General features: G+C 54.8%; 1 protein-coding gene across 1 annotated transcript in view; it reads right to left on the bottom strand.

The window, feature by feature from the left end:
* HELZ (helicase with zinc finger) overlaps positions 1 to 25,620 on the bottom strand; it is a gene marked incomplete at its 5' end in the record, with an annotated part of 66,282 nt that overhangs the window by 14,224 nt on the left and 26,438 nt on the right. The window contains 13 exons of the mRNA XM_044274328.1: positions 7,776 to 8,292; positions 8,395 to 8,611; positions 8,697 to 9,261; positions 9,402 to 9,478; positions 12,258 to 12,462; positions 13,722 to 13,906; positions 15,888 to 15,936; positions 16,157 to 16,361; positions 19,867 to 20,095; positions 20,658 to 20,841; positions 20,939 to 21,086; positions 23,344 to 23,489; positions 25,336 to 25,454. Coding sequence (XP_044130263.1) covers positions 7,776 to 8,292; positions 8,395 to 8,611; positions 8,697 to 9,261; positions 9,402 to 9,478; positions 12,258 to 12,462; positions 13,722 to 13,906; positions 15,888 to 15,936; positions 16,157 to 16,361; positions 19,867 to 20,095; positions 20,658 to 20,841; positions 20,939 to 21,086; positions 23,344 to 23,489; positions 25,336 to 25,454 — 2,846 coding nt within the window. The remainder of the gene's footprint in view (positions 1 to 7,775; positions 8,293 to 8,394; positions 8,612 to 8,696; positions 9,262 to 9,401; positions 9,479 to 12,257; positions 12,463 to 13,721; positions 13,907 to 15,887; positions 15,937 to 16,156; positions 16,362 to 19,866; positions 20,096 to 20,657; positions 20,842 to 20,938; positions 21,087 to 23,343; positions 23,490 to 25,335; positions 25,455 to 25,620) is intronic.

Below are 25,620 nucleotides of genomic sequence, written 5' to 3'. Positions count from 1 at the left end.
AGGAACCAGGAGCTGAACCACCAGAAGACAACGCAAGCCAGAATATCCAGGAAAGGCGAAAAGAAACCACCATAGGGGAAGGGGCATTGGCCATGGACAACTAGCCGTACCAAGAATATTGACCAGCCAACCTTAAACATTGTCCCAGAGAGGGCAAGTACAGCAGCTCGGGATGTACCACAAAACGACAGACATCCATATGCATAAGGAATGCAGAAGTCGCCATGAAAAAACCGGGGTAGCCTACATAGAAATGTAGAAACCAGCTGCGACCGGCATACAGAAAACTTCCAGGGGGGAGAAAGTACCAGACAGGTGCAGACGACGGCAAGGTCCAGGAGGACTGCCCCTTCGCCATGTAGCACAACTAAGCAGAAAATACAAGGGAATACCGAAAACACCTGGACCCAGAAGGAACTACGGGGCCCTGTCCGATACCAGAGCAATCAGCTGAAAATTCAGACAGGTGTGTGTGGCGCTCAGAGGTCCTGTCCTTGACCCGTCAGGGAGGACGTCCAGCAATGATAAAAACCGTGGACCCAGAAGGACTCCGTGTGGCGGACATCCAACGATGACAGAAAACCGCAACCGCGGCCGATGCCACCAGCTACGTGTCCAAACAAGGTAGAAGATCCAGTGGAGATCCTTGTACTTCACCAGGAATGGGCCGCTCAGCAATTAGGAAACAACGCGAGAACTCCCCTATAACATGGGGTAACGCGGAGCACAGCATACCGTAGTACCGTAAAGAGAAGGCAAGAGCAACTACAGCACAAAGGCCAACAACCACCTGGCCACGGAGTAGGGAGCGTGGTTGAATGAGGACCACCCGCCGGATCAGACAGATCGTTCATATACTGGAGCTACCAGAAGTAGCAGTAGACCGATAAGGTGGGGGTTGGGCTGGCCCTCACCTGCCAGACATAGTAACCATGCACATGCTGAACGAAGGGGGCCTGGTGCAGACAGTGCCTTGAGAGGTACAAGGAGACCAATGAGCGCGACAGTAAAGGAGTGGCAGATGTATGGAAGAACCAAATGGATGGAACCAACAACCGCAGCACAGATTAGAACTCGTGGGCAGAAAACACCCAGTAATACAGAAACTGTCTGAGCTACAGGCCGCACCACAGGGCCCAGCACTTGGGGTACTACAAACACACGCCTAAAATATGGGTAAAGTGGCTGCATGTTGCCAACTAAGGAGAGTGGAAACATAGCCACAGCATCTGGGAATGAGACAGCATTCGGAGGGTACAGGTACACAACCTGTAAAGTAGAAATATGGCTGTGTTAGAGGAACCACATTTAAGATCGAAGCAATGTGGCCGCATGGCGCACCCTAGACCCAGAGAGGTGCAACAGCAACCGCGTTAAGAATGGAACCCAGTAGGGCCGCACGGTACCACAAAGAACAAGACAGGTGCACACCACAATCAGGTAGGTGCAATGGCAACAGAAACAGGGCCGCATAGTACACCCTAGAAGCCAGACAGGTTGAACGGCTGCAGCATCGGAGACGGTTCAGGGACTCTACCCATGAAGGGAGTAAGATGGCCGTTTGGTGTACACTATGATGAGGTAGGTGCAATGGCCACGGCAATTGGAGGAGGCCTCAATATCTCGTCCTGTAAGGAAAGAAAATGCCACATGGAACACCATAAAGCCGGACAGGAGGAACGGCTACCGCATCCGGAGATGGCTCAGGTACTCCACCTGTTAAGGGATCAAGGCGGCAGGGAAGAGACAGGTAACTGAACCGGACAGGGGCAATTCTAAGGCAATTGAAAGTGGCCTCTACATTCCGCCCGTAGGGAGAAATGTTGCCGCATGGAACACAACAGAGCCCGCCAGGGGTATCGGCTACAGCACCGGAGATGGCGTAGGTACTCTACCTGTGAAGGGAGCAAATTGGCTGGGAACAGACAGGCGCAATTGCAGCGGCAATCAAAGGCAGCCTGTATCTCTCCCAGGAAGGGAGAAATAGTGTCGCATGGAACACCATAACGCCAGCCAGGGGAATCGGCTACAGCATCAGGAGATGGTGTAGGTACTCCACCTATGACAGGAGCAAAGTGGCTGGGAACAGACAGGTGCAATTGCAACGGCAATTGAAGCGGCCTGTATATCTCACCCGGAAGGGAGAAATAGTGCTGTATGGAACACCATAGAGCCAGCCAGGAGTAATGGCTTCTGTAGGTACACTACCTAAGCAAAGGGGCAAGGCGGCTGTACAATTGCTCTGAACTCACCAACCTACAGGAGGCGATAGCCGAGCTAACCGCTTGCCCAGAACAGGAACTCCCAGTAATGAGGTAGAGTGGCGAACACCAACACCAGGATGGGGACCCCACGGAAACACTCTCAAATGTGTAGGGGATAACCCCTGGTATAGGGGAACCAGGAAGGCTTGTCAGGGACAGCCTATGGCAGTGGTGCAGGAACCCCCCTGTTAAGGAGAAGGCGTACGTATCAGACACCGGGTAGGTGACTCAGTATGCTAAACACGGGGACGGCTGCCTTACCTGTGCGGTTGAATACCTGTGCGGTCAGGGGAGCACCATCCGAAAATCCACTAGAGGTGATACCAACCCTGTTTAGGTAGGAGAGGTTCCTCTGTGCACGTAGTCTTGACCTCCCAGAGGGCTTCTATATGGAGGAAGACCGCCTGATGCTCTGTTCCGAGGGAATCGGTGCAGAGGTGTCCCCAGAGGCAACGGATGGGGTGACAGGAAGGATTCGTCACCAGCCTCAGGCCTGTCCTGGGGGGGATCCGAGGATGCCGAGGAGGGGTGGGACCCCGTTGAGACCACCCGAGGGTGTACTGTGAGCTACCCCTCGCCGAACCTGGGTGCAGGTACCCCTAACTGAGTATGCCCCATCTGCAGGGAGGACCCTGGAGGGCAGAGGTGGCCGCAATTTGGGTTGGTAGCGTGCCAGCGACACTGCTAGGGAGAGTCGGCCAAGGTTCCCATGGCATTCACGGAGGGACCCATTCATGGGGAACCTACACAAAAAGATTGTTCAGGGAAAACAATGGGATCTGGGAAGAGGTACTGCACACCAGCAGGGACAGGCTGACCACATGGCAGCCATTGTAGACAGCGGACGCACGTGAAAACACGTGGCGACCGAGGAGCTGTTGGGGGAAGAGATGCTCAAAAAGCAGCCAGCAGAGGCTGTCTATCCTGACCCGGACGCAGTGGTCCCCCAAAGAGGTGCAGCAGCAGCAGCTTGTTCCCTAAAAAGAGGTGGTCAGTAGGGCTGCAGGGGACATGAAGCAATCGAGGGGTTAACCACCCCCTCCAACAGAAAAAACACGTTAGCCCAGGAAAGGGAGAGGAGATAGCTCCTCCCGAGGGCCGGGCGGGGCTCAGAAAAGCCCGGGAAGCAAGGGGGAGGGGCCGGGAAGATTGCGGCCTAGCAGGCCCAAAAGCCGGGGCCTCGATTTATGATGCGGCCGGGAACGGAGCAAGGGGGGCGGGGGAAACCGCGGCCGACAGAGGGCCCACCGGACCATAAAAATAGGTGAGTAGGGTAGGGGGGAGAAGCGACACCTGGGGATAGGCAGATCAGGGCAAACGGAGCACCTGGGAGCCGGGGACAGGCCATAGAAGATGAGGCCTAGTCCCGGCAGAAGCCGGGGACTAAAGTAGCGGGGAAGCCAGGGAGAGACTGTGTGGCCAGGGAGGAGAGAAAAGACCAACCGAGGGGGAAAAAGAAGGGAGGAAAAATAATGAATATAAACCCCCCCAGGAGGGGGGGGGGGGGTTGGCTAGGAGGAAAGAAGAGGCTCCCCAGGACCCCCAGCTAAGGTGGATCCCATCCCCCTGGCCACAGAAGGGAACCTAACCCTGGGGCAGGGACACAGGGACAGGGGAGTATACTCACCATCCGTTGTCTTCGGGCGCAGCACGGTCACCCCTTCGGCAGACTCAACACGGGAACCGTGGGAATGCCGGCAAGCCACTGCGGATGCAGTCCGTGGGGACTGGGTGACCGGCGATGGTACCGAAGTACGCGCCCGCAGGGGGGGGCAACTAAAGTGGAACACGATGGAGCCCCAGCCTGCAGCAGGTATAACGGTGGAAAAAACCGACCTGCGGAAGAGAGAAAAAAAGAAAAAGAATAAAAATAAACAGCAGAACCTGCAAAAAAGCAGGACAGGTCTGCCTCCTACGGACACTAGACTAAAACTGAATAGCCTCGTGCCTGTGGAGAGGGTATAGCCCACCTGGGAGGAGCCAACACTTTTTGTGTCTAGTGCCTCCTAGTGGTAGTTGGACATATACCCATGGTGCTGTGTCCCCCAATGCCATGCACGAGAAAAAAAAATATCTAAAACCGCCAAACTAAAAAGAGGAGATGGGATGAGGCGTTGTGTACGCAGCTCTGACGCTGAGGAGACTCTGATTAGACGCTCTCGGGGGGAGCGTCGCCGCTGGACAATGACATCTCTCCACCGTCGAGAGCCGCTTTGTGTCAGATGCCACCGAGATTCTGTAATCAGAGAGGGCAGCGTCTGCCCCCTGGGATGCCAAGCGGATGCCAGCAGACAGATGGCAAGCAGAGCTAGAAGATGGGGTGCAGCCTCCCCTGTACGACGACACCCCGCTATCTTGTATATCCCACAAATGCCCAACGCTGTGTCTGTACACCCCACTAGCCCCGACCATGCGGTCTGCAGCCTTCCAGCCGTACACAGGCAGAGCGCCGTTACCTCACTGTCATAAATTCAGGGACTTGGGTCCTTTTAAAGCGGGAGGGGGTCCTGCGCGGAGGCGCAGAGCGTGTGTGGGGTACCCACTTCCAGTGAGCAGACCCCAATCTGCAGCTTTCATTAGGGTCTGACTGACACTAAGTCGCACTTTGATCTTGACTTTCAAAGGCAGGAGATTAGGGCAGAGTCGGGCCTAGCACTTCCCCCGCCATGGCGAATCAGCCGCTGCCCAATCGTTAAATCAATCTGTATAATCCAGGAGAGGGCAGCGGGGTCATTATGGAGGATGAGCAGAGAGAGGTCCTCTCACTGGTAACCGGGGGGCGGGCACTGCGCACACCACTGGGTGAGCAGGGACTGAGCACTGCGCACACCACTGGGTGAGCAGGGACTGAGCACTGCGCACACCACTGGGTGAGCAGGGACTGAGCACTGCGCACACCACTGGGTGAGCAGGGACTGAGCACTGCGCACACCACTGGGTGAGCAGGGACTGAGCACTGCGCACACCACTGGGTGAGCAGGGACTGAGCACTGCGCACACCACTGGGTGAGCAGGGACTGAGCACTGCGCACACCACTGGGTGAGCAGGGACTGAGCACTGCGCACACCACTGGGTGAGCAGGGACTGAGCACTGCGCACACCACTGGGTGAGCAGGGACTGAGCACTGCGCACACCACTGGGTGAGCAGGGACTGAGCACTGCGCACACCACTGGGTGAGCAGGGACTGAGCACTGCGCACACCACTGGGTGAGCAGGGACTGAGCACTGCGCACACCACTGGGTGAGCAGGGACTGAGCACTGCGCACACCACTGGGTGAGCAGGGACTGAGCACTGCGCACACCACTGGGTGAGCAGGGACTGAGCACTGCGCACACCACTGGGTGAGCAGGGACTGAGCACTGCGCACACCACTGGGTGAGCAGGGACTGAGCACTGCGCACACCACTGGGTGAGCAGGGACTGAGCACTGCGCACACCACTGGGTGAGCAGGGACTGAGCACTACGCACACCACTGGGTGAGCAGGGACTGAGCACTACGCACACCACTGGGTGAGCAGCAGGGACTGAGCACTGCGCACTAGGGATCGACCGATATTGATTTTTTAGGGCCGATACCGATACCGATAATTTGTGAGCTTTCAGGCCGATAGCCGATAATTTATACCGATATTCTGGGAATTTTCATTTTTGAAAAAAAAATAAAAATTCCCACAAATCTGCTGAAAATTAATTATTTAATATTTTGGTGTTTTTATTTTTGTAACTTTTTTTTTAACTAACTTTTAGCCCCCTTAGGGACTAGAACCCTTGTCCTATTCACCCTGATAGAGATCTATCAGGGTGAATAGGAGCTCACACTGTCCCTGCTGCTCTGTGCTTTGTGCACACAGCAGCATGGAGCTTACCATGGCAACCAGGGCTTCAATAGCGTCCTGGCTGCCATGGTAACCGATCGGAGCCTCAGCATTACACTGCTGGGGCTCCGATCGGAGGAGCAGGGGAGGAGGGGATCCTGTGGGGGGGCGCACTGCGACTGGGGTGGGGGGGCTCTATGCGCCACCAATGCTTAATACTGAGGGGGCTTGGGGGGGGGGGGAGGCGCACTGCGCCACCAATGCTTAATACTGGGGGGGCTTGGGGAGGGAGGGCGCACTGCGCCACCAATGCTTAATACTGGGGGGGCTTGGGGAGGGAGGGCGCACTGCGCCACCAATGCTTAATACTGGGGGGGGAGGGGGGGCACACTGCGCCACCAATGCTTAATACTGGGGTGGCTTGGGGAGGGAGGGCGCACTGCGCCACCAATGCTTAATACTGGGGGGGGGAGGGGGGGCGCACTGCGCCACCAATGCTTAATACTGGGGGGGCTTGGGGGGGGGCGCACTGCGCCACCAATGTCTAATACTGGGGGGCTTGGGGGGGCGCACTGCGCCACCAATGAAGCTTAATCTCTAATTTATTCATATACAGGAGGCGGGAGCTGCAGGATCACATAGTCGGCCGGCTCCCGACCTCTATGAGCTGTAGCTGCGATCCGCGGCACCTGAGGAGTTAACTACCGCAGATCGCAGCTACAGCTCATAGAGGCCGGGAGCCGGCTATGTGATTCTGCAGCTCCCGCCTCCTGTATATGAATAAATGAGAGATTAAGCTTCATTGGTGGCGCAGTGGCCATAGCTCCTCCCTTCCTCTTGTCCCCTGTCCTTTCATTGGCGGCAGCAGCACAGGGGGAGGAGACACTGCTCCTTCTCCCCTGTGCTGCTGCTGAGGGAACACGGAGAGCGCTGACAGCAGCGCGATCTGTGTTCCCCATACGCTATCGGAATATCGGCAAAATAAATGCCGATACCGATAGCGTTCAAAATCCTGAATATCGGCCGATAATATCGGTCGATCCCTACTGCGCACACCACTGGGTGAGCAGCAGGGACTGAGCACTGCGCACACCACTGGGTGAGCAGCAGGGACTGAGCACTGCGCACACCACTGGGTGAGCAGCAGGGACTGAGCACTGCGCACACCACTGGGTGAGCAGGGACTGAGCACTGCGCACACCACTGGGTGAGCAGGGACTGAGCACTGCGCACACCACTGGGTGAGCAGGGACTGAGCACTGCGCACACCACTGGGTGAGCAGGGACTGAGCACTGCGCACACCACTGGGTGAGCAGGGACTGAGCACTGCGCACACCACTGGGTGAGCAGGGACTGAGCACTGCGCACACCACTGGGTGAGCAGGGACTGAGCACTGCGCACACCACTGGGTGAGCAGGGACTGAGCACTGCGCACACCACTGGGTGAGCAGGGACTGAGCACTGCGCACACCACTGGGTGAGCAGGGACTGAGCACTGCGCACACCACTGGGTGAGCAGGGACTGAGCACTGCGCACACCACTGGGTGAGCAGGGACTGAGCACTGCGCACACCACTGGGTGAGCAGGGACTGAGCACTACGCACACCACTGGGTGAGCAGGGACTGCGCACTGCACACAATGCATCACTGTCAACATACACCACGAGTTTCCAGACTGGCACCTTACCTCTTCTAGATTGTGGAGTGAAGAGGCGGAGACGGCGCGGGGCGCGGCTGGGTGAAATGTTTCCTGACCAGCTGGGGGCTGGTGGTTCTGTACATGGATGAACGGGTTTTGTGGTGGTCTGTGCTGTAGAGGGGGCATACCGTAATGAAATCCCTGCCCCATTAGAGGATTCTGCTGAAGGTTGGCGTAGGCCCAGGAGCCGTCGTGTTGCAGGTATTTCATTGGTGGAGGGGGCGTCATGTGTTCCGATGGCATGGTGTAGGGGCTGCTGTACACGTTGGCCATGTGCGCTGGGAAGGTGGGATTGTTGCTCATGTCCATGTCTCCTCGGCTGTTTTCGCTGAAGCTGGGGAAGTGGCCGCTGTGGCCGGAGGAGGGGGAGGCGAGTGCTGGTGGGCTCCGGGGCTGGACCTGTCGGTACTGTAACAGTCTGGACTGAGGAGGAGGCATCTCTGTGAGGTCTCGATGATCACCACTCTGCTCGTGTTGAGAAAGTTCCCGAAGAAACTCCTGGAACCTGGAAAAACACCCGATACCCTCAGGCATTACTTTGGAAGCACACTCCCATCATCCACATGCATCTGCTACTGGTCATTCTTAAAGGGACGCCAAACAATACCTGGAATATGTGATCTCAGGCTCCTCCTCTCCGCTGTTTGGGATCTTCCAGTTAGGCCTGATGAGCTGCTGCTGGGCCAGACCCATTGCTTGTAGATGGGGGTGGTGCGGGTATGTGAGGTTGGCTTGGCTCAGGAAGGCGTTATGCTCGTTCCACTGCTGTATCCTCGTCTGCTGCTGCCTCAGCGTCTCCAGCGCCACGTTACTGTGCAGACGATCTGCAAGCATATAGGGTATACGCGGTCAGAGGTGGGCATCAGACGACCCATATAATTGGACAGTAAAGGCCCCCCGGGTACTCACCTAGAGCCTCGCCTGCGCTCATGGCTGGAGGCCCGTCCTCCATGTAGCTGTTGAGGTGCGATGACATCAGCTGATTGTTATGGGCCACAGAGCGGAGCGGGTTATTGACGTCCTGCATTATGGTCGGTGGCGGCTGCTCCGGGATCATGCCGTCCACGCCGGGCGATGGGGGGCGGTGAGGAATGGGGTTATTAAAGAAGGACTGATTGGGCTGGAAAGCAGGGGACAGCTGGGAAGCCTGCGGGGGCGGCTGCTGCATTAAATGGTTTTGCTGCGGGACAACGGGTCCCTGCGGGGGAGGAGGGATCTGGTTCTGCAGTTCTGGGAGATGGTTCTGCTGTTGGGACAGAAGGTTCTGCTGCTGTAGGGGAAACTGCGGCCGCTGTAAGGGGGAGACGTGTGGGAAGTGGCGGCTGGGCATGGGGTACTGCGGGTGCGGGGGGGTCAGGTGGATGTTCATCGGCCTCTGGGGCGGATTATCTTTGCGGTGATATTTGGGGTTGGGGAAGGCGAGGTTGGCTCGAGACTCTGGGCTTCTCGTTTGTGTGTTTGGGTCCAAGTCCACCTGGAAAACAAATACGTGTCTCAGTCACGGCGACCCCTGGGGGTGGGGGTACACACAGGCGTCGGCTTCTGCGCATGTGAGGCCCCGCCCCATTACAAATGGCGCTTGTGGCGGTGCTAGTGACAAAAAGCCCACGTTACCGGTTTGCAGTCCAGCGGTTTCTTCTCAGGGGTGCGCAGCTTATTCATGTCGGCTGACGGATTGTTCTCGCTTTTACCTGGATCGTGGGGGAAGGAGACGAAGGGTTAAAGAATCTGCTCAGCAGTATACAGTATATATGACGGGCGGAGCGTATAATAATGGTATAAGCAGTGCGAGCTACACCAGCTGCCCGTCTGGGGGGCTGTGACCGGCACTGTATACAGGGGGGGTCTCACTGTGACCGACACTGTATACAGGGGGGGGGGGGCCTCACTGTGACCGACACTGTATACAGGGGGGGGGGGGCCCTCACTGTGACCGACACTGTATACAGGGGGGGGCCTCACTGTGACCGACACTGTATACAGGGGGGGGGCCTCACTGTGACCGACACTGTATACAGGGGGGGGCCTCACTGTGACCGACACTGTATACAGGGGGGGGGCCTCACTGTGACCGACACTGTATACAGGGGGGGGGGCCTCACTGTGACCGACACTGTATACAGGGGGGGGCCTCACTGTGACCGACACTGTATACAGGGAGGGGCCTCACTGTGACCGACACTGTATACAGGGAGGGGCCTCACTGTGACCGACACTGTATACAGGGGGGGGCCTCACTGTGACCGACACTGTATACAGGGGGGGGCCTCACTGTGACCGACACTGTATACAGGGGGGGGCCTCACTGTGACCGACACTGTATACAGGGGGGGGCCTCACTGTGACCGACACTGTATACAGGGGGGGGCCTCACTGTGACCGACACTGTATACAGGGGGGGCCTCACCGTGACCGACACTGTATACAGGGGGGGCCTCACCGAGACCGACACTGTATACAGGGGGGGCCTCACCGTGACCGACACTGTATACAGGGGGGGCCTCACCGAGACCGACACTGTATACAGGGGGGGCCTCACTGTGACCGACACTGTATACAGGGGGGGGCCTCACTGTGACCGACATTGTATACAGGGGGGGGCCTCACTGTGACCGACACTGTATACAGGGGGGGCCTCACTGTGACCGACACTGTATACAGGGGGGGCCTCACTGTGACCGACACTGTATTCAGGGGGGGCCTCACTGAGACCGACACTGTATTCAGGGGGGGCCTCACTGAGACCGACACTGTATTCAGGGGGGGCCTCACTGTGACCGACACTGTATTCAGGGGGGGTCTCACTGTGACCGACATTGTATACAGGGGGGGGCCTCACTGTGACCGACATTGTATACAGGGGGGGGCCTCACTGTGACCGACACTGTATACAGGGGGGGCCTCACTGTGACCGACACTGTATACAGGGGGGGCCTCACTGAGACCGACACTGTATACAGGGGGGGCCTCACTGAGACCGACACTGTATTCAGGGGGGGCCTCACTGAGACCGACACTGTATTCAGGGGGGGTCTCACTGTGACCGACACTGTATTCAGGGGGGGTCTCACTGTGACCGACACTGTATTCAGGGGGGGTCTCACTGTGACACACTGTATACAGGGGGGGTCTCACTGTGACAGACTGTATACAGGGGGTGGGGGGCTCATTGTGACTGACACTGTATACAGGGGGTGGGGGGCTCATTGTGACTGACACTGTATACAGGGGGTGGGGGGCTCATTGTGACACACTGTATACAGGGGGGCTCACTGTGACTGAAACTGTATACGGGGGGGGCTCACTGACTGACACTGTATACAGGGGGTGGGGGGCTCATTGTGACTGACACTGTATACAGGGGGTGGGGGGCTCATTGTGACTGACACTGTATACAGGGGGGGTCTCACTGTGACTGACATCAGGGGCGCAACTATTGGGGAAGCGGCTGCTTTGGGGCCCTGACCCAGAAGGGGGCCTATCCAGGAAGAGGAGGACTAAAGGATTTGGTCAGGGCCCCCTCAACAGTATTACACAATTAAATGATATACAGGGACAGTATAGACAGTGTAGGAAACGGATGGAACAGCGGCCGGCCCTGGTCTGAGAGAGCGATCTTTACTAGCCACAGGAATGGGGGCGGCATGAAAGGAAGGGGTTGCGAAAAAATTACTGGGGGAGGGGGGCCCCATTCAAAAATTTGCTGTGGGGCCCAGTCATTTCTAGCTACGTCACTTCCTGACACTGTAGACGGGGGGGGGTCTCACACTGCGACTGACACTGTAGACGGGGGGCTCACTGACTGACACTGTATATACGGGGGGTTCACTGACTGACACTGTATATACGGGGGGCTCACTGTGACCGACACTGTCTAAACGCGGCGCTCACACTGACCGACACTGAATATACGGGGGGCTCACTGTGACCGACACTGAATATACGGGGGGCTCACTGTGACCGACACTGAATATACGGGGGGCTCACTGTGACCGACACTGAATATACGGGGGGCTCACTGTGACCGACACTGTATATACGGGGGGCTCACTGTGACCGACACTGTATACAGGGGGGGCTCACTGTGACCGACACTGTATATACGGGGGGCTCACTGTGACCGGCACTGTATATACGGGGGGCTCACTGTGACAGACACTGAATATACGGGGGGCTCACTGTGACCGACACTGAATATACGGGGGGCTCACTGTGACCGACACTGAATATACGGGGGGCTCACTGTGACCGACACTGAATATACGGGGGGCTCACTGTGACTGACACTGTATATACGGGGGGCTCACTGTGACTGACACTGTATATACGGGGGGCTCACTGTGACTGGCACTGTAACCAATCAGTAATTGAGCTCCTTGCTGATAAAGAGGCTCTGCAGCAGCTCAGGTGTATAACATCTATGGGAGCTGGTGACACGCTGGCTGGGGGTCGGTTGTCACGGTTACCCACCATTGCGGCTGAGCTCGTGCTGATCTTTGTCCGTGTGCGGAACCTGCTGCCCGACGTTGACCGGTGAGTGGTGGCCGAGGCCGAACGGGATGGGAGATCCGCGACCGTGGCCCTGGAGGAGGTTCATGTTATAGGCCATGGCCGGGTGCGTCATGAGGCGGGGGTCCACGGAAAACCGACCCTGGTAGTTGGGGGGCCACGGGACCTGCAGAGAGATGTGGTCAGAGAGATGAGCGCATGGTCATCAGTCTAATCTGCAGCGAGTCTTATACTCTAGTCACATGCAGAGCTGCATTCTCAATTCTGCGGCTTCATCATGTCTAATATCCTAGTCACGTCCAGAGCTGCACTGACAATCCTCCTGCTACATCTGAATTCACACTCCTGCTGTTACATAATTTCTAATACTCCGGTCACATCCAGAGCTGCACGTATGTCTTACACTTGCTGTATTTGCAATTTTGTTTTACATGTCTTATGCTCTCAGTCACATCCAGAGCTGCAGACATCCACAGGCCAGAAGTAACAGTCACTAATGGGATGAGGACCCTCACAGAGACCCTACAAGGCCAAACAGTGGGAGATCATTAGTTCTGGGTGTGAGTGCAGTAAACACACGATGCAGCTCTGGGTGTGAGTGCAGTAAACACACGATGCAGCTCTGGGTGTGAGTGCAGTAAACACACGATGCAGCTCTGGGTGTGAGTGCAGTAAACACACGATGCAGCTCTGGGTGTGAGTGCAGTAAACACACGATGCAGCTCTGGGTGTGAGTGCAGTAAACACACGATGCAGCTCTGGGTGTGAGTGCAGTAAACACACGATGCAGCGCTGGGTGTGACTGCAGTAAACACACGATGCAGCTCTGGGTGTGACTGCAGTAAACACACGATGCAGCTCTGGGTGTGACTGCAGTAAACACACGATGCAGCTCTGGGTGTGACTGCAGTAAACACACGATGCAGCTCTGGGTGTGACTGCAGTAAACACACGATGCAGCTCTGGGTGTGACTGCAGTAAACACACGATGCAGCTCTGGGTGTGACTGCAGTAAACACACGATGCAGCTCTGGATGTGACTGCAGTAAACACACGATGCAGCTCTGGATATTCACTGCGCAGTCACCACTGGCAGAGCGGCATCAGCAGGACGGCGCTGCGCCCTCACTATTCGCCTCCTTGCTGCGGGCGGTGTAGTCGTGGCCAGTCAGTGGCGGCTCACATCACATCCAATCAGTGAAGTCACACAGCGAGCACGCTCACCAGACATGGGGGGTCATCATCTGCAGGATGGGGGGCTGTACGCTGGGCGTATACATACATACTGCACAATGCCAGCTGTCTGCTGGAGAGGGGTGCAGCAGAGGAGACCACTGGGTGACGTCAGGGTCTGTGGAGGGGCCGTGGGGGGGATTCGGGGGCTCTCTACATGGAAGATGCCCCGCCCACTCAGGTAATACTCACAGGTAAAGGCACGGACATGACCATATTGCCCCCGTAGACGGCAGGTACGTAGAGAATACTGGTGCCGGTGTGGGGGTCTATCCTCTGCACGGGGCTGGGGGATTTGCCCAGGTTGGTGTGAGCACCCATGGGTGGGGTGTACGCCCGGATGGGATTGCCGATCAGGACAGAAGGATTGGGCTGAACTGAAGGAAACAAAACACAAGAGAAGAGTCAGCGAGAACCTACCGGCCCAGCTGTACAGTCTACTGGGGGCTCCAGTAGTCTAAATCCCGCCCCCTGGATCATCCCAGGCTGAGAGAGAGCTTATTACCTCCCCCGTGCTTTACACTGCAGCTCATTACCTCCCCCGTGCTTTACACTGCAGCTCATTACCTCCCCCGTGCTTTACACTGCAGCTCATTACCTCCCCTGTGCTTTACACTGCAGCTCATTACCTCCCCTGTGCTTTACACTGCAGCTCATTACCTCCCCTGTGCTTTACACTGCAGCTCATTACCTCCCCTGTGCTTTACACTGCAGCTCATTACCTCCCCTGTGCTTTACACTGCAGCTCATTACCTCCCCTGTGCTTTACACTGCAGCTCATTACCTCCCCTGTGCTTTACACTGCAGCTCATTACCTCCCTGTGCTTTACACTGCAGCTCATTACCTCCCCTGTGCTTTACACTGCAGCTCATTACCTCCCCTGTGCTTTACACTGCAGCTCATTACCTCCCCTGTGCTTTACACTGCTAACCGTTTACGCTCCGTTTTTTGCCTTCCGTATACGGAACCATTCTTTTCAATAGATCCGCAAACTCTGTATGCCTTCCGTTTCCATATTTTCGTTCCGTTCAAAGATTGGACCCTAATAGGACATCTTCTTTCACACGTCCGCAGTGCTTTGCGGATCCGCAGTACGCCCGGCCGGCACCCCCAGGACATGTTCTATTTTTTTTCCAGAGCCGCGGAGCGGAAGATCGGGGCGCGCTCAGGAAATGCGGATGGGGAGAGCACGCCTTGTGCTGTCCGCATCCATTCCTTCCCCATAGAGAAGGAATGGGTCCGCACCCGTTCCGGATAATTGTGGACGTGTGAATGGAGCCTTACTGTCCGCATAACGATCCATCAGGGGCCAGCTGTTCCACAAAATACGGAATGCGGACATTACCTCCCCCGTGCTCTACACTGCAGCTCATTACCACCCCCGTGCTCTACACTGCAGCTCATTACCTCCCCCGTGCTCTACACTGCAGCTCATTACCACCCCCGTGCTCTACACTGCAGCTCATTACCACCCCGTGCTCTACACTGCAGCTCATTACCACCCCCGTGCTCTACACTGCAGCTCATTACCACCCCCGTGCTCTACACTGCAGCTCATTACCACCCCCGTGCTCTACACTGCAGCTCATTACCACCCCCGTGCTCTACACTGCAGCTCATTACCTACCCCCGTGCTCTACACTGCAGCTCATTACCTCCCCCGTGCTCTACACTGCAGCTCATTACCTCCCCCGTGCTCTACACTGCAGCTCATTACCTCCCCCGTGCTCTACACTGCAGCTCATTACCTCCCCCGTGCTCTACACTGCAGCTCATTACCTCCCCCGTGCTCTACACTGCAGCTCATTACCTCCCCCGTGCTCTACACTGCAGCTCATTACCTCCCCCGTGCTCTACACTGCAGCTCATTACCTCCCCCGTGCTCTACACTGCAGCTCATTACCTCCCCCGTGCTCTACACTGCAGCTCATTACCTCCCCCGTGCTCTACACTGCAGCTCATTACCTCCCCCGTGCTCTACACTGCAGCAGCTCATTACCTCCCCCGTGCTCTACACTGCAGCAGCTCATTACCTCCCCCGTGCTCTACACTGCAGCAGCTCATTACCTCCCCCATGCTCTACACTGCAGCAGCTCATTACCTCCCCCATGCTCTACACTGCAGCTCATTACCTCCCCCATGCTCTACACTGCAGCTCATTACCTCCCCCATGCTCTACACTGCAGCTCATTACCTCCCCCATGCTCTACACTGCAGCTCATTACCTCCCCCATGCTCTACACTGCAGCTCATTACCTCCCCCATGCTCTACACAGCAACTCACTACCTCCTCCATGCTTTACACAGCAGCTCACTGTTTCCCCATACTTTACACTGCAGTCCGTGCTTTGTCTTACCCATTCCATCCCCTTGAAAGTGCTCGCTCTGATTGTGATGACCTTTGCCCTGGAAACATAAGGAGAGCTCGTTAGCCGACAGAAACCATTATATTATTTCCAGGCTCTGCTTGCTGTCAATGAATGGAAACAAATTCATAGGCTGCAACAACCTCTCCAGACGGGCACAAAGCCCTGTGGAGGAGTCCAGCCCTAAACTGACACACTGTAACAAAGCAGTGCGGCGGAAAACACAGATAATACAATGTAACGGGAGGACGGACTGGTACCTTTGGCGGTGACTGCTGCTGTTTGGCGGCGTTTGCTGCCTGCTGCTGCCGGAGCGCCCGCGGGATGAACTCTGGCGCCAGCGGGTTCAGCACGTAGGTCTTCTTCAGCTCTAAGGCCTCCAGCTGGGACTTGATCTGCTCGAATGTGATGCCGTGAAGACTGCGATTCTCATGACAAATCGTGAGGAACTGCTCCCAGAACTTCCTGTGGACAGACAGGAGGAATAACAGAGGACCCTGCAAATCCCATGTGACCGGACGGCGGGATCATCAATGGATCCCACTACCAGGCCTCATCACCATCAGGATCTCTGCTTGCAGTCAGTGAAAAGGACAGTTCACTTCTCAAATCTGAGGATTTGTTACAATGTATCAGTCTAGAATGCTGTGTCTCCATCCTGACAGTCTGTTACAATGTATCAGTCTAGAATCCTGTGTCTCCTGTCCTGACAGTCTGTTACAATGTATCAGTCTAGAATCCTGTCTCCCGTCCTGACAGTCTGTTACAATGTATCAGTCAAGAATCCTGTGTCTCCCGTCCTGACAGTCTGTTACAATGTATCAGTCTAGAATCCTGTGTCTCCCGTCCTGACAGTCTGTTACAATGTATCAGTCTAGAATCCTGTGTCTCCCGTCCTGACAGTCTGTTACAATGTATCAGTCAAGAATCCTGTGTCTCCCGTCCTGACAGTCTGTTACAATGTATCAGTCTAGAATCCTGTGTCTCCCGTCCTGACAGTCTGTTACAATGTATCAGTCTAGAATGCTGTGTCTCCCGTCCTGACAGTCTGTTACAATGTATCAGTCTAGAATCCTGTGTCTCCTGTCCTGACAGTCTGTTACAATGTACCAGTCTAGAATCCTGTGTCTCCGTCCTGACAGTCTGTTACAATGTATCAGTCTAGAATGCGGTGTCTCCTGTCCTGACAGTCTGTTACAATGTATCAGTCTAGAATGCTGTGTCTCCGTCCTGACAGTCTGTTACAATGTATCAGTCTAGAATCCTGTGTCTCCCGTCCTGACAGTCTGTTACAATGTATCAGTCTAGAATGCTGTGTCTCCCGTCCTGACAGTCTGTTACAATGTATCAGTCTAGAATCCTGTGTCTCCTGTCCTGACAGTCTGTTACAATGTACCAGTCTAGAATCCTGTGTCTCCGTCCTGACAGTCTGTTACAATGTATCAGTCTAGAATGCGGTGTCTCCTGTCCTGACAGTCTGTTACAATGTATCAGTCTAGAATCCTGCGTCTCCCGTCCTGACAGTCTGTTACAATGTATCAGTCTAGAATCCTGTGTCTCCTGTCCTGACAGTCTGTTACAATGTATCAGTCTAGAATCCTGTGTCTCCCGTCCTGACAGTCTGTTACAATGTATCAGTCTAGAATGCTGTGTCTCCTGTCCTGACAGTCTGTTACAATGTATCAGTCTAGAATCCTGTGTCTCCTGTCCTGACAGTCTGTTACAATGTACCAGTCTAGAATGCGGTCTCCCGTAGTCTGTTACAATGTATCAGTCTAGAATGCTGTGTCTCCGTCCTGACAGTCTGTTACAATGTATCAGTCTAGAATGCGGTCTCCCGTAGTCTGTTACAATGTATCAGTCTAGAATGCTGTGTCTCCCGTTCTGACAGTCTGTTACAATGTATCAGTCTAGAATCCTGTGTCTCTGTCCTGACAGTCTGTTACAATGTATCAGTCTAGAATGCTGTGTCTCCCGTTCTGACAGTCTGTTACAATGTATCAGTCTAGAATGCTGTGTCTCCCGTTCTGACAGTCTGTTACAATGTATCAGTCTAGAATCCTGTGTCTCCGTCCTGACAGTCTGTTACAATGTATCAGTCTAGAATGCTGTGTCTCCCGTCCTGACAGTCTGTTACAATGTATCAGTCTAGAATGCTGTGTCTCCTGTCCTGACAGTCTGTTACAATGTATCAGTCTAGAATCCTGTCTCCCGTCCTGACAGTCTGTTACAATGTATCAGTCTAGAATGCTGTGTCTCCCGTCCTGACAGTCTGTTACAATGTATCAGTCTAGAATGCTGTGTCTCCCGTCCTGACAGTCTGTTACAATGTATCAGTCTAGAATGCTGTGTCTCCTGTCCTGACAGTCTGTTACAATGTATCAGTCTAGAATCCTGTCTCCCGTCCTGACAGTCTGTTACAATGTATCAGTCTAGAATGCTGTGTCTCCATCCTGACAGTCTGTTACAATGTATCAGTCTAGAATCCTGTGTCTCCCGTCCTGACAGTCTGTTACAGTGCATCAGTCTAGAATGCTGTGTCTCCCGTCCTGACAGTCTGTTACAATGTATCAGTCTAGAATGCTGTGTCTCCCGTCCTGACAGTCTGTTACAATGTATCAGTCTAGATTCCTGTCTCCCGTCCTGACAGTCTGTTACAATGCATCTGTCTAGAATCCTGTGTCTCACGTCCTGACAGTCTGTTACAATGTATCAGTCTAGAATGCTGTGTCTCCTGTCCTGACAGTCTGTTACAATGTATCAGTCTAGAATGCTGTGTCTCCCGTCCTGACAGTCTGTTACAATGTATCAGTCTAGAATCCTGTGTCTCCCGTCCTGACAGTCTGTTACAATGTATCAGTCTAGAATGCTGTGACTCCTGTCCTGACAGTCTGTTACAATGTATCAGTCTAGAATGCTGTGTCTCCTGTCCTGACAGTCTGTTACAATGTATCAGTCTAGAATGCTGTGTCTCCGTCCTGACAGTCTGTTACAATGTATCAGTCTAGAATCCTGTGTCTCCCGTCCTGACAGTCTGTTACAATGTATCAGTCTAGAATGCTGTGACTCCTGTCCTGACAGTCTGTTACAATGTATCAGTCTAGAATGCTGTGTCTCCGTCCTGACAGTCTGTTACAATGTATCAGTCTAGAATGCTGTGTCTCCGTCCTGACAGTCTGTTACAATGTATCAGTCTAGAATGCTGTGTCTCCGTCCTGACAGTCTGTTACAATGTATCAGTCTAGAATGCTGTGTCTCCGTCCTGACAGTCTGTTACAATGTATCAGTCTAGAATGCTGTGTCTCCCGTTCTGACAGTCTGTTACAATGTATCAGTCTAGAATCCTGTGTCTCCCGTCCTGACAGTCTGTTACAATGTATCAGTCTGGAATCCTGTGTCTCCCGTCCTGACAGTCTGTTACAATGTATCAGTCTAGAATCCTGTGTCTCCCGTCCTGACAGTCTGTTACAATGTATCAGTACTGGTAACATGTACCAATGTCTAGACTACATGTTATAGTAACAAACCATCAGCTGTGAGAAGCATTAAGCCTGTAGGTGTCAATAAGACAGCCTGCATTCACTGACAGCATGCAGAGCTCTTGTAGATGATGGGAAGCCTATCTGCAGTAGATGCGGTCTGGCGCTGAGCTGCCGGAGGTCGTCTGAGGTAAATACCCGCTGCGCTGCTCCGGAGCTTTAGCACCCCCAACTACTGCCTCACTGTATTGTCAGGGGCGGGGGAAGAAGAGACACCCTGGGGAGCGATGGCCTGATGGGTGATGACCACTAGTCTGAAGCCGAATCCGGAGGATGGGGGCAAAGACGAGCCAGTACTTCCCATCACAGCAGGCTGAGGAGCCTCCATGACAGGCGGATCTATCATAGGGTCATGTTACCGTGGTGCTGACAGAAACAACGCCCCATCCCCCCTTATCATTCTGACAGCCCGGAAGGGGACGTCCACCTACCTGCATCTCCCGATGGAGCACAGAGCGATGGGGTCGCCCACCACCGCCACCAGGGACTGGGCCCGGGTGATGGCCGTGTTCAGGAGCTTATAATTGGAGAGGAAGCCATAGTCCAGGTCCTCGGTGGAGTCCTCCAGGAGCTGCTCCTTGCGTTTGATGGGGGTCTGCTTGTGTTTGCAGGTGTGGCGGGTGCGGACCGTGCTGAGGAACAGGACGCGGAACTGCTTACCTGGAGACGAGGAGTACAGGATTAGCATCATCACCCCCATCATCTCTGCCCCCTTGCCCATCTTCTGCAGGAATCACCCCTACTTTTCCAGGACATCAGCTAGCTCCTAGATGCTAATAGGGCACCTACCTCCTAGATGCTGATAGGGCACCTACCTCCTAGATGCTGATAGGGCACCTACCTCCTAGATGCTGATAGGGCACCTACCTCCTAGATGCTGATAGGGCACCTACCTCCTAGATGCTGATAGGGCACCTACCTCCTAGATGCTGATAGGGCACCTACCTCCTAGATGCTGATAGGGCACCTACCTCCTAGATGCTGATAGGGCACCTACCTCCTAGATGCTGATAGGGCACCTACCTCCTAGATGCTGATAGGGCACCTACCTCCTAGATGCTGATAGGGCACCTACCTCCTAGATGCTGATAGGGCACCTACCTCCTAGATGCTGATAGGGCACCTACCTCCTAGTAAACAGGGCACCAAGCGCCAAGATGTGGATAGGACACCTACCTCCTAGATGTGGATAGGACACCTAGCGCCTAGATGCTGCACTCACCCTGAACGTTGAGCACCCTCTCCACACTGACTTCCGAAAGCCGCTTCTTCCGCAGTTCGGCCCGGATCCGGAACACCTGGTCGGCATAGGGGGTCACCACCCCAATACTGCCGTCGTCCAGCTTGCCCCAGGCCACTGGCCACTTCCTCCTCAGCTCCTCCACGCGCTCCACCACCTCAAATACCTGGAGTACAGGAAACGTACAGACGGCCATGTTAGCGGCAGGCGGCCATGCGCACGGACAGCTGGGCGGCCATGCGCACGGACACCCCCGGGCGTACCTCTGCGTTGTTGTAGAAGGCCGTGCTGTTCTTCTCCTGGACGTCCTCCCCTCGAGCGGTGAAGAAGGTCAGGGGGTAGAAGTCCTTGTGGGCCGGCTGCTTGCCGCTGGCCATCAACTTCCCCTCATAGAAGAGCTCCGACGTGTAACTGGAAGCAATAGAGACGAAACATCAGCTCAGCAAACAGGACCCCTCGCTCTGCTCCTCCTGGCAGTCAATCACAATAATGAACCCTCTAACTGGCAGGACTTCTCCATGATCCTGCCGGCAGCACAGGGGGCAACGCTCCCTGCACTGGTCATTCCCGCCTGTTCTCTACTGAGTGCATATAACTACTGGGAAGAAAGATGAGAGCATGAAACACTGTATAACACAGGAAAGTCCAGAGCTGAACTCACTATTCAGCAGCTTTAGAGTGGAAATAACTCAGGATCAGTAATGTAATGTATATACAGTGACTGCACTAGCAGAATAGTGAGTGCAGCTCTGGAGTATAATACAGGATGTAACTCAGGATCAGTACAGGATAAGTAATGTATGTACACAGTGACTGCACCAGCAGAATAGTGAGTGCAGCTCTGGAGTATAATACAGGATGTAACTCAGGATCAGTACAGGATAAGTAATGTATGTACACAGTGACTGCACCAGCAGAATAGTGAGTGCAGCTCTGGGGTATAATACAGGATGTAACTCAGGATCAGTACAGGATAAGTAATGTATGTACACAGTGACTGCACCTGCAGAATAGTGAGTGCAGCTCTGGGGTATAATACAGGATGTAACTCAGGATCAGTACAGGATAAGTAATGTATGTACACAGTGACTGCACCAGCAGAATAGTGAGTGCAGCTCTGGAGTATAATACAGGATGTAACTCAGGATCAGTACAGGATAAGTAATGTATGTACACAGTGACTGCACCAGCAGAATAGTGAGTGCAGCTCTGGAGTATAATACAGGATGTAACTCAGGATCAGTACAGGATAAGTAATGTATGTACACAGTGACTGCACCAGCAGAATAGTGAGTGCAGCTCTGGAGTATAATACAGCATGAGTAATGTATGTACACAGTGACTGCACCAGCAGAATAGTGAGTGCAGCTCTGGAGTATAATACAGGATGTAACTCAGGATCAGTACAGGATAAGTAATGTATGTACACAGTGACTGCACCAGCAGAATAGTGAGTGCAGCTCTGGGGTATAATACAGGATGTAACTCAGGATCAGTACAGGATAAGTAATGTATGTACACAGTGACTGCACCAGCAGAATAGTGAGTGCAGCTCTGGAGTATAATACAGGATATAACCCAGGATCAGTAATGCATATAGTTATTGGCTTGTGTTCACGATTAGACTCACACTTTTCTCATAGTGATGAGCGGTTCAGAGTAGACTGACAGGTGCCTGTATCCTGCTTTCTTAATCTCACGCCAGCGCCATGAACCCTAATTTTGGCGCATGCTCGGTACAGGGCCATGACCCCAGCCAGGGTAAACCGAGCGGACACACTCCCTTTAATTAATGACAGATGTGGGCCTGAGTAAACGAGCAGCCCGTGCGCACACAGCATGCAGTGCTGCCCCCCCCCCCCCCTATGTGATGCCAATTTTCACATTTTACGTCTAAACCTTTTCCACGAAGAAAACAATTAAAATTACATAACTGCATGTACATGATGGGGGTGGGGGTGCGCTGTCATATCCACCTGATCTCGTCATTAATGTGTGACCTAGATTCGCTGGTGCCTTGTGGAGAACGGCGAGGACGTAGCTTACGAGTGGAACAGGCGATGTGTAATGTAAATGAGCGCTGATCCGCCGGACGCAGCTGTGAATTTCATCACCGTGAATTCCTCCGCGGTGATAATTCACAGACACAGCGACACCTTGTACATTAGCGCGTACGTCAACGCAATCCGCGAGAACAGACTGTGCTCACAGGGAGGCATTCACTGACAGATAGCGGATTATGTCACAAGTTACTAGGGGGCAACACATTCAGATGTCGGGGATCGTGCATATCCAGGTGAGGCAGGTAAACGCACTGAATGCCAATGGGGCCGGGCGGACCCGCATTTTAGGGCTTCCAGGATACGAAAGTATGGATTGTTTTCTCTCTACAGCTTTGGATGTGACTGGAGTACAAGATCTGCGACAGCAGTTTTAGACGAGACTGGAGTATACGCAGCGTGCCTGAGACTTTTGATGCAACTGCAGTATAAAAACGATGACGGCAGCCTTATATATATGACTGGAATATGAGAACTGAAACTGCAGCTCTGGATGTAACTGGAGTACAAGACATGATTAGCAATAAATGAAAGGCTGGATTCTTGGGCCACATCAGACCCACGGAGGGGCTGTAGGCTCACTAGATTGTCAGCTCTGTGTCACTTACTTGATGATGGCCTCGTGGGATCGGTAATTCTCGCACAGCAGGATCCTACACGGGAAGTCGGCGGGGTAATGTTCATACAGGCGGTCTAACAGCGACACGTGGAGGTTACGCTCTCTGGCGAACTCGCTGTATACGAACGGACTGAGCTGTGAGAGAGAAGAGACGGTCAGTGAGACGGCCAAGGTACTACAACTCCCCACAGGGCGGCCGTATCACAGCCAGGGTCTCCCGAGTGGGGGTCATGGTGAGGATTTAAAGGGCCAGCGTCCTGCCTGCTGGAAATATCAAGAAGAACTTTCAATTTCCAATCCTCAACAAGCTCTCTGCTTGCTGTCTGTGTATGGGAACAAGAGAAGGACTACAGAGCCCTGCTCACACAGCTGATGGACATGGAAGAAAAATCTTCACTGATACTCGTTAACAAACCCATGAGATAAGGGGGGCAAGACTTGGTGAGATTGACAAATCGGGCAGGGCCTAAGAGGGTGGTATGCAATCGGGCAGGGCCTAAGAGGGTGGTATGCAATCGGGCAGGGCCTAAGAGGGTGGTATGCAATCGGGCAGGGCCTAAGAGGGTGGTATGCAATCGGGCAGGGCCTAAGAGGGTGGTATGCAATCGGGCAGGGCCTAAGAGGGTGGTATGCAATCGGGCAGGGCCTAAGAGGGTGGTATGCAATCGGGCAGGGCCTAAGAGGGTGGTATGCAATCGGGCAGGGCCTAAGAGGGTGGTATGCAATCGGGCAGGGCCTAAGAGGGTGGTATGCAATCGGGCAGGGCCTAAGAGGGTGGTATGCAATCGGGCAGGGCCTAAGAGGGTGGTATGCAATCGGGCAGGTGCCTGATCAAGCGTGGTATGCAATCGGGCAGGTGCCTGATCAAGCGTGGTATGTAATCGGGCAGGTGCCTGATCAAGCAGGGTTGTAAGGGGGCAGTGCCTGATCAAGCCGGGTTGTAAGGGGGCAGTGCCTGATCAGGCCGGGGTGTAAGGGGGCAGTGCCTGATCAGGCCGGGGTGTAAGGGGGCAGTGCCTGATCAGGCCGGGGTGTAAGGGGGCAGTGCCTGATCAGGCCGGGGTGTAAGGGGGCAGTGCCTGATCAGGCCGGGGTGTAAGGGGGCAGTGCCTGATCAGGCCGGGGTGTAAGGGGGCAGTGCCTGATCAGGCCGGGGTGTAAGGGGGCAGTGCCTGATCAGGCCGGGGTGTAAGGGGGCAGTGCCTGATCAGGCCGGGGTGTAAGGGGGCAGTGCCTGATCAGGCCGGGGTGTAAGGGGGCAGTGCCTGATCAGGCCGGGGTGTAAGGGGGCAGTGCCTGATCAGGCCGGGGTGTAAGGGGGCAGTGCCTGATCAGGCCGGGGTGTAAGGGGGCAGTGCCTGATCAGGCCGGGGTGTAAGGGGGCAGTGCCTGATCAGGCCGGGGTGTAAGGGGGCAGTGCCTGATCAGGCCGGGGTGTAAGGGGGCAGTGCCTGATCAGGCCGGGGTGTAAGGGGGCAGTGCCTGATCAGGCCGGGTTGTAAGGGGGCAGTGCCTGATCAGGCCGGGTTGTAAGGGGGCAGTGCCTGATCAGGCCGGGTTGTAAGGGGGCAGTGCCTGATCAGGCCGGGTTGTAAGGGGGCAGTGCCTGATCAGGCCGGGTTGTAAGGGGGCAGTGCCTGATCAGGCCGGGTTGTAAGGGGGCAGTGCCTGATCAGGCCGGGTTGTAAGGGGGCAGTGCCTGATCAGGCCGGGTTGTAAGGGGGCAGTGCCTGATAAGGCCGGGTTGTAAGGGGGCAGTACCTGATAAGGCCGGGGTGTAAGGGGGCAGTGCCTGATCAGGCCGGGTTGTAAGGGGGCAGCGCCTGATCAGGCGGGGTGTAAGGGGGCAGCGCCTGATCAGGCGGGGTGTAAGGGGGCAGCGCCTGATCAGGCGGGGTGTAAGGGGGCAGCGCCTGATCAGGCGGGGTGTAAGGGGGAGGTGCCTAATCGGGCAGGACCTAAGAGGGCTCGATCCGCTCACCTGCATGTGATCTCCGGCCAGAACGATCCGCGTGCTCTTATTGGCCAGGGCCAGAGGCATGATGGTTTCACATTCCATGGCTTGTGCTGCTTCATCCAACAGGATGTGGGTAAAAAAGCCTAAAAAAAAAAACAAAAAACACAAAAGCAACAGATCAGACAGATAGATCCCTGGATCGGGACGGAACCAGGTCATCAGCCCCTCGGCTCCCATCCCCCACTCGCAGGATGTGACGCAGAAGGAGTCAACCTGAAGACAAACCGCTCAGGGCGTGCCCTGCTGTGC

The sequence above is a fragment of the Bufo gargarizans genome, unplaced genomic scaffold, assembly GCF_014858855.1.
Source record: "Bufo gargarizans isolate SCDJY-AF-19 unplaced genomic scaffold, ASM1485885v1 original_scaffold_1674_pilon, whole genome shotgun sequence".
Classification (NCBI taxonomy): domain Eukaryota; kingdom Metazoa; phylum Chordata; class Amphibia; order Anura; family Bufonidae; genus Bufo; species Bufo gargarizans.
This window is presented reverse-complemented; position numbering and strand designations above follow the sequence as displayed.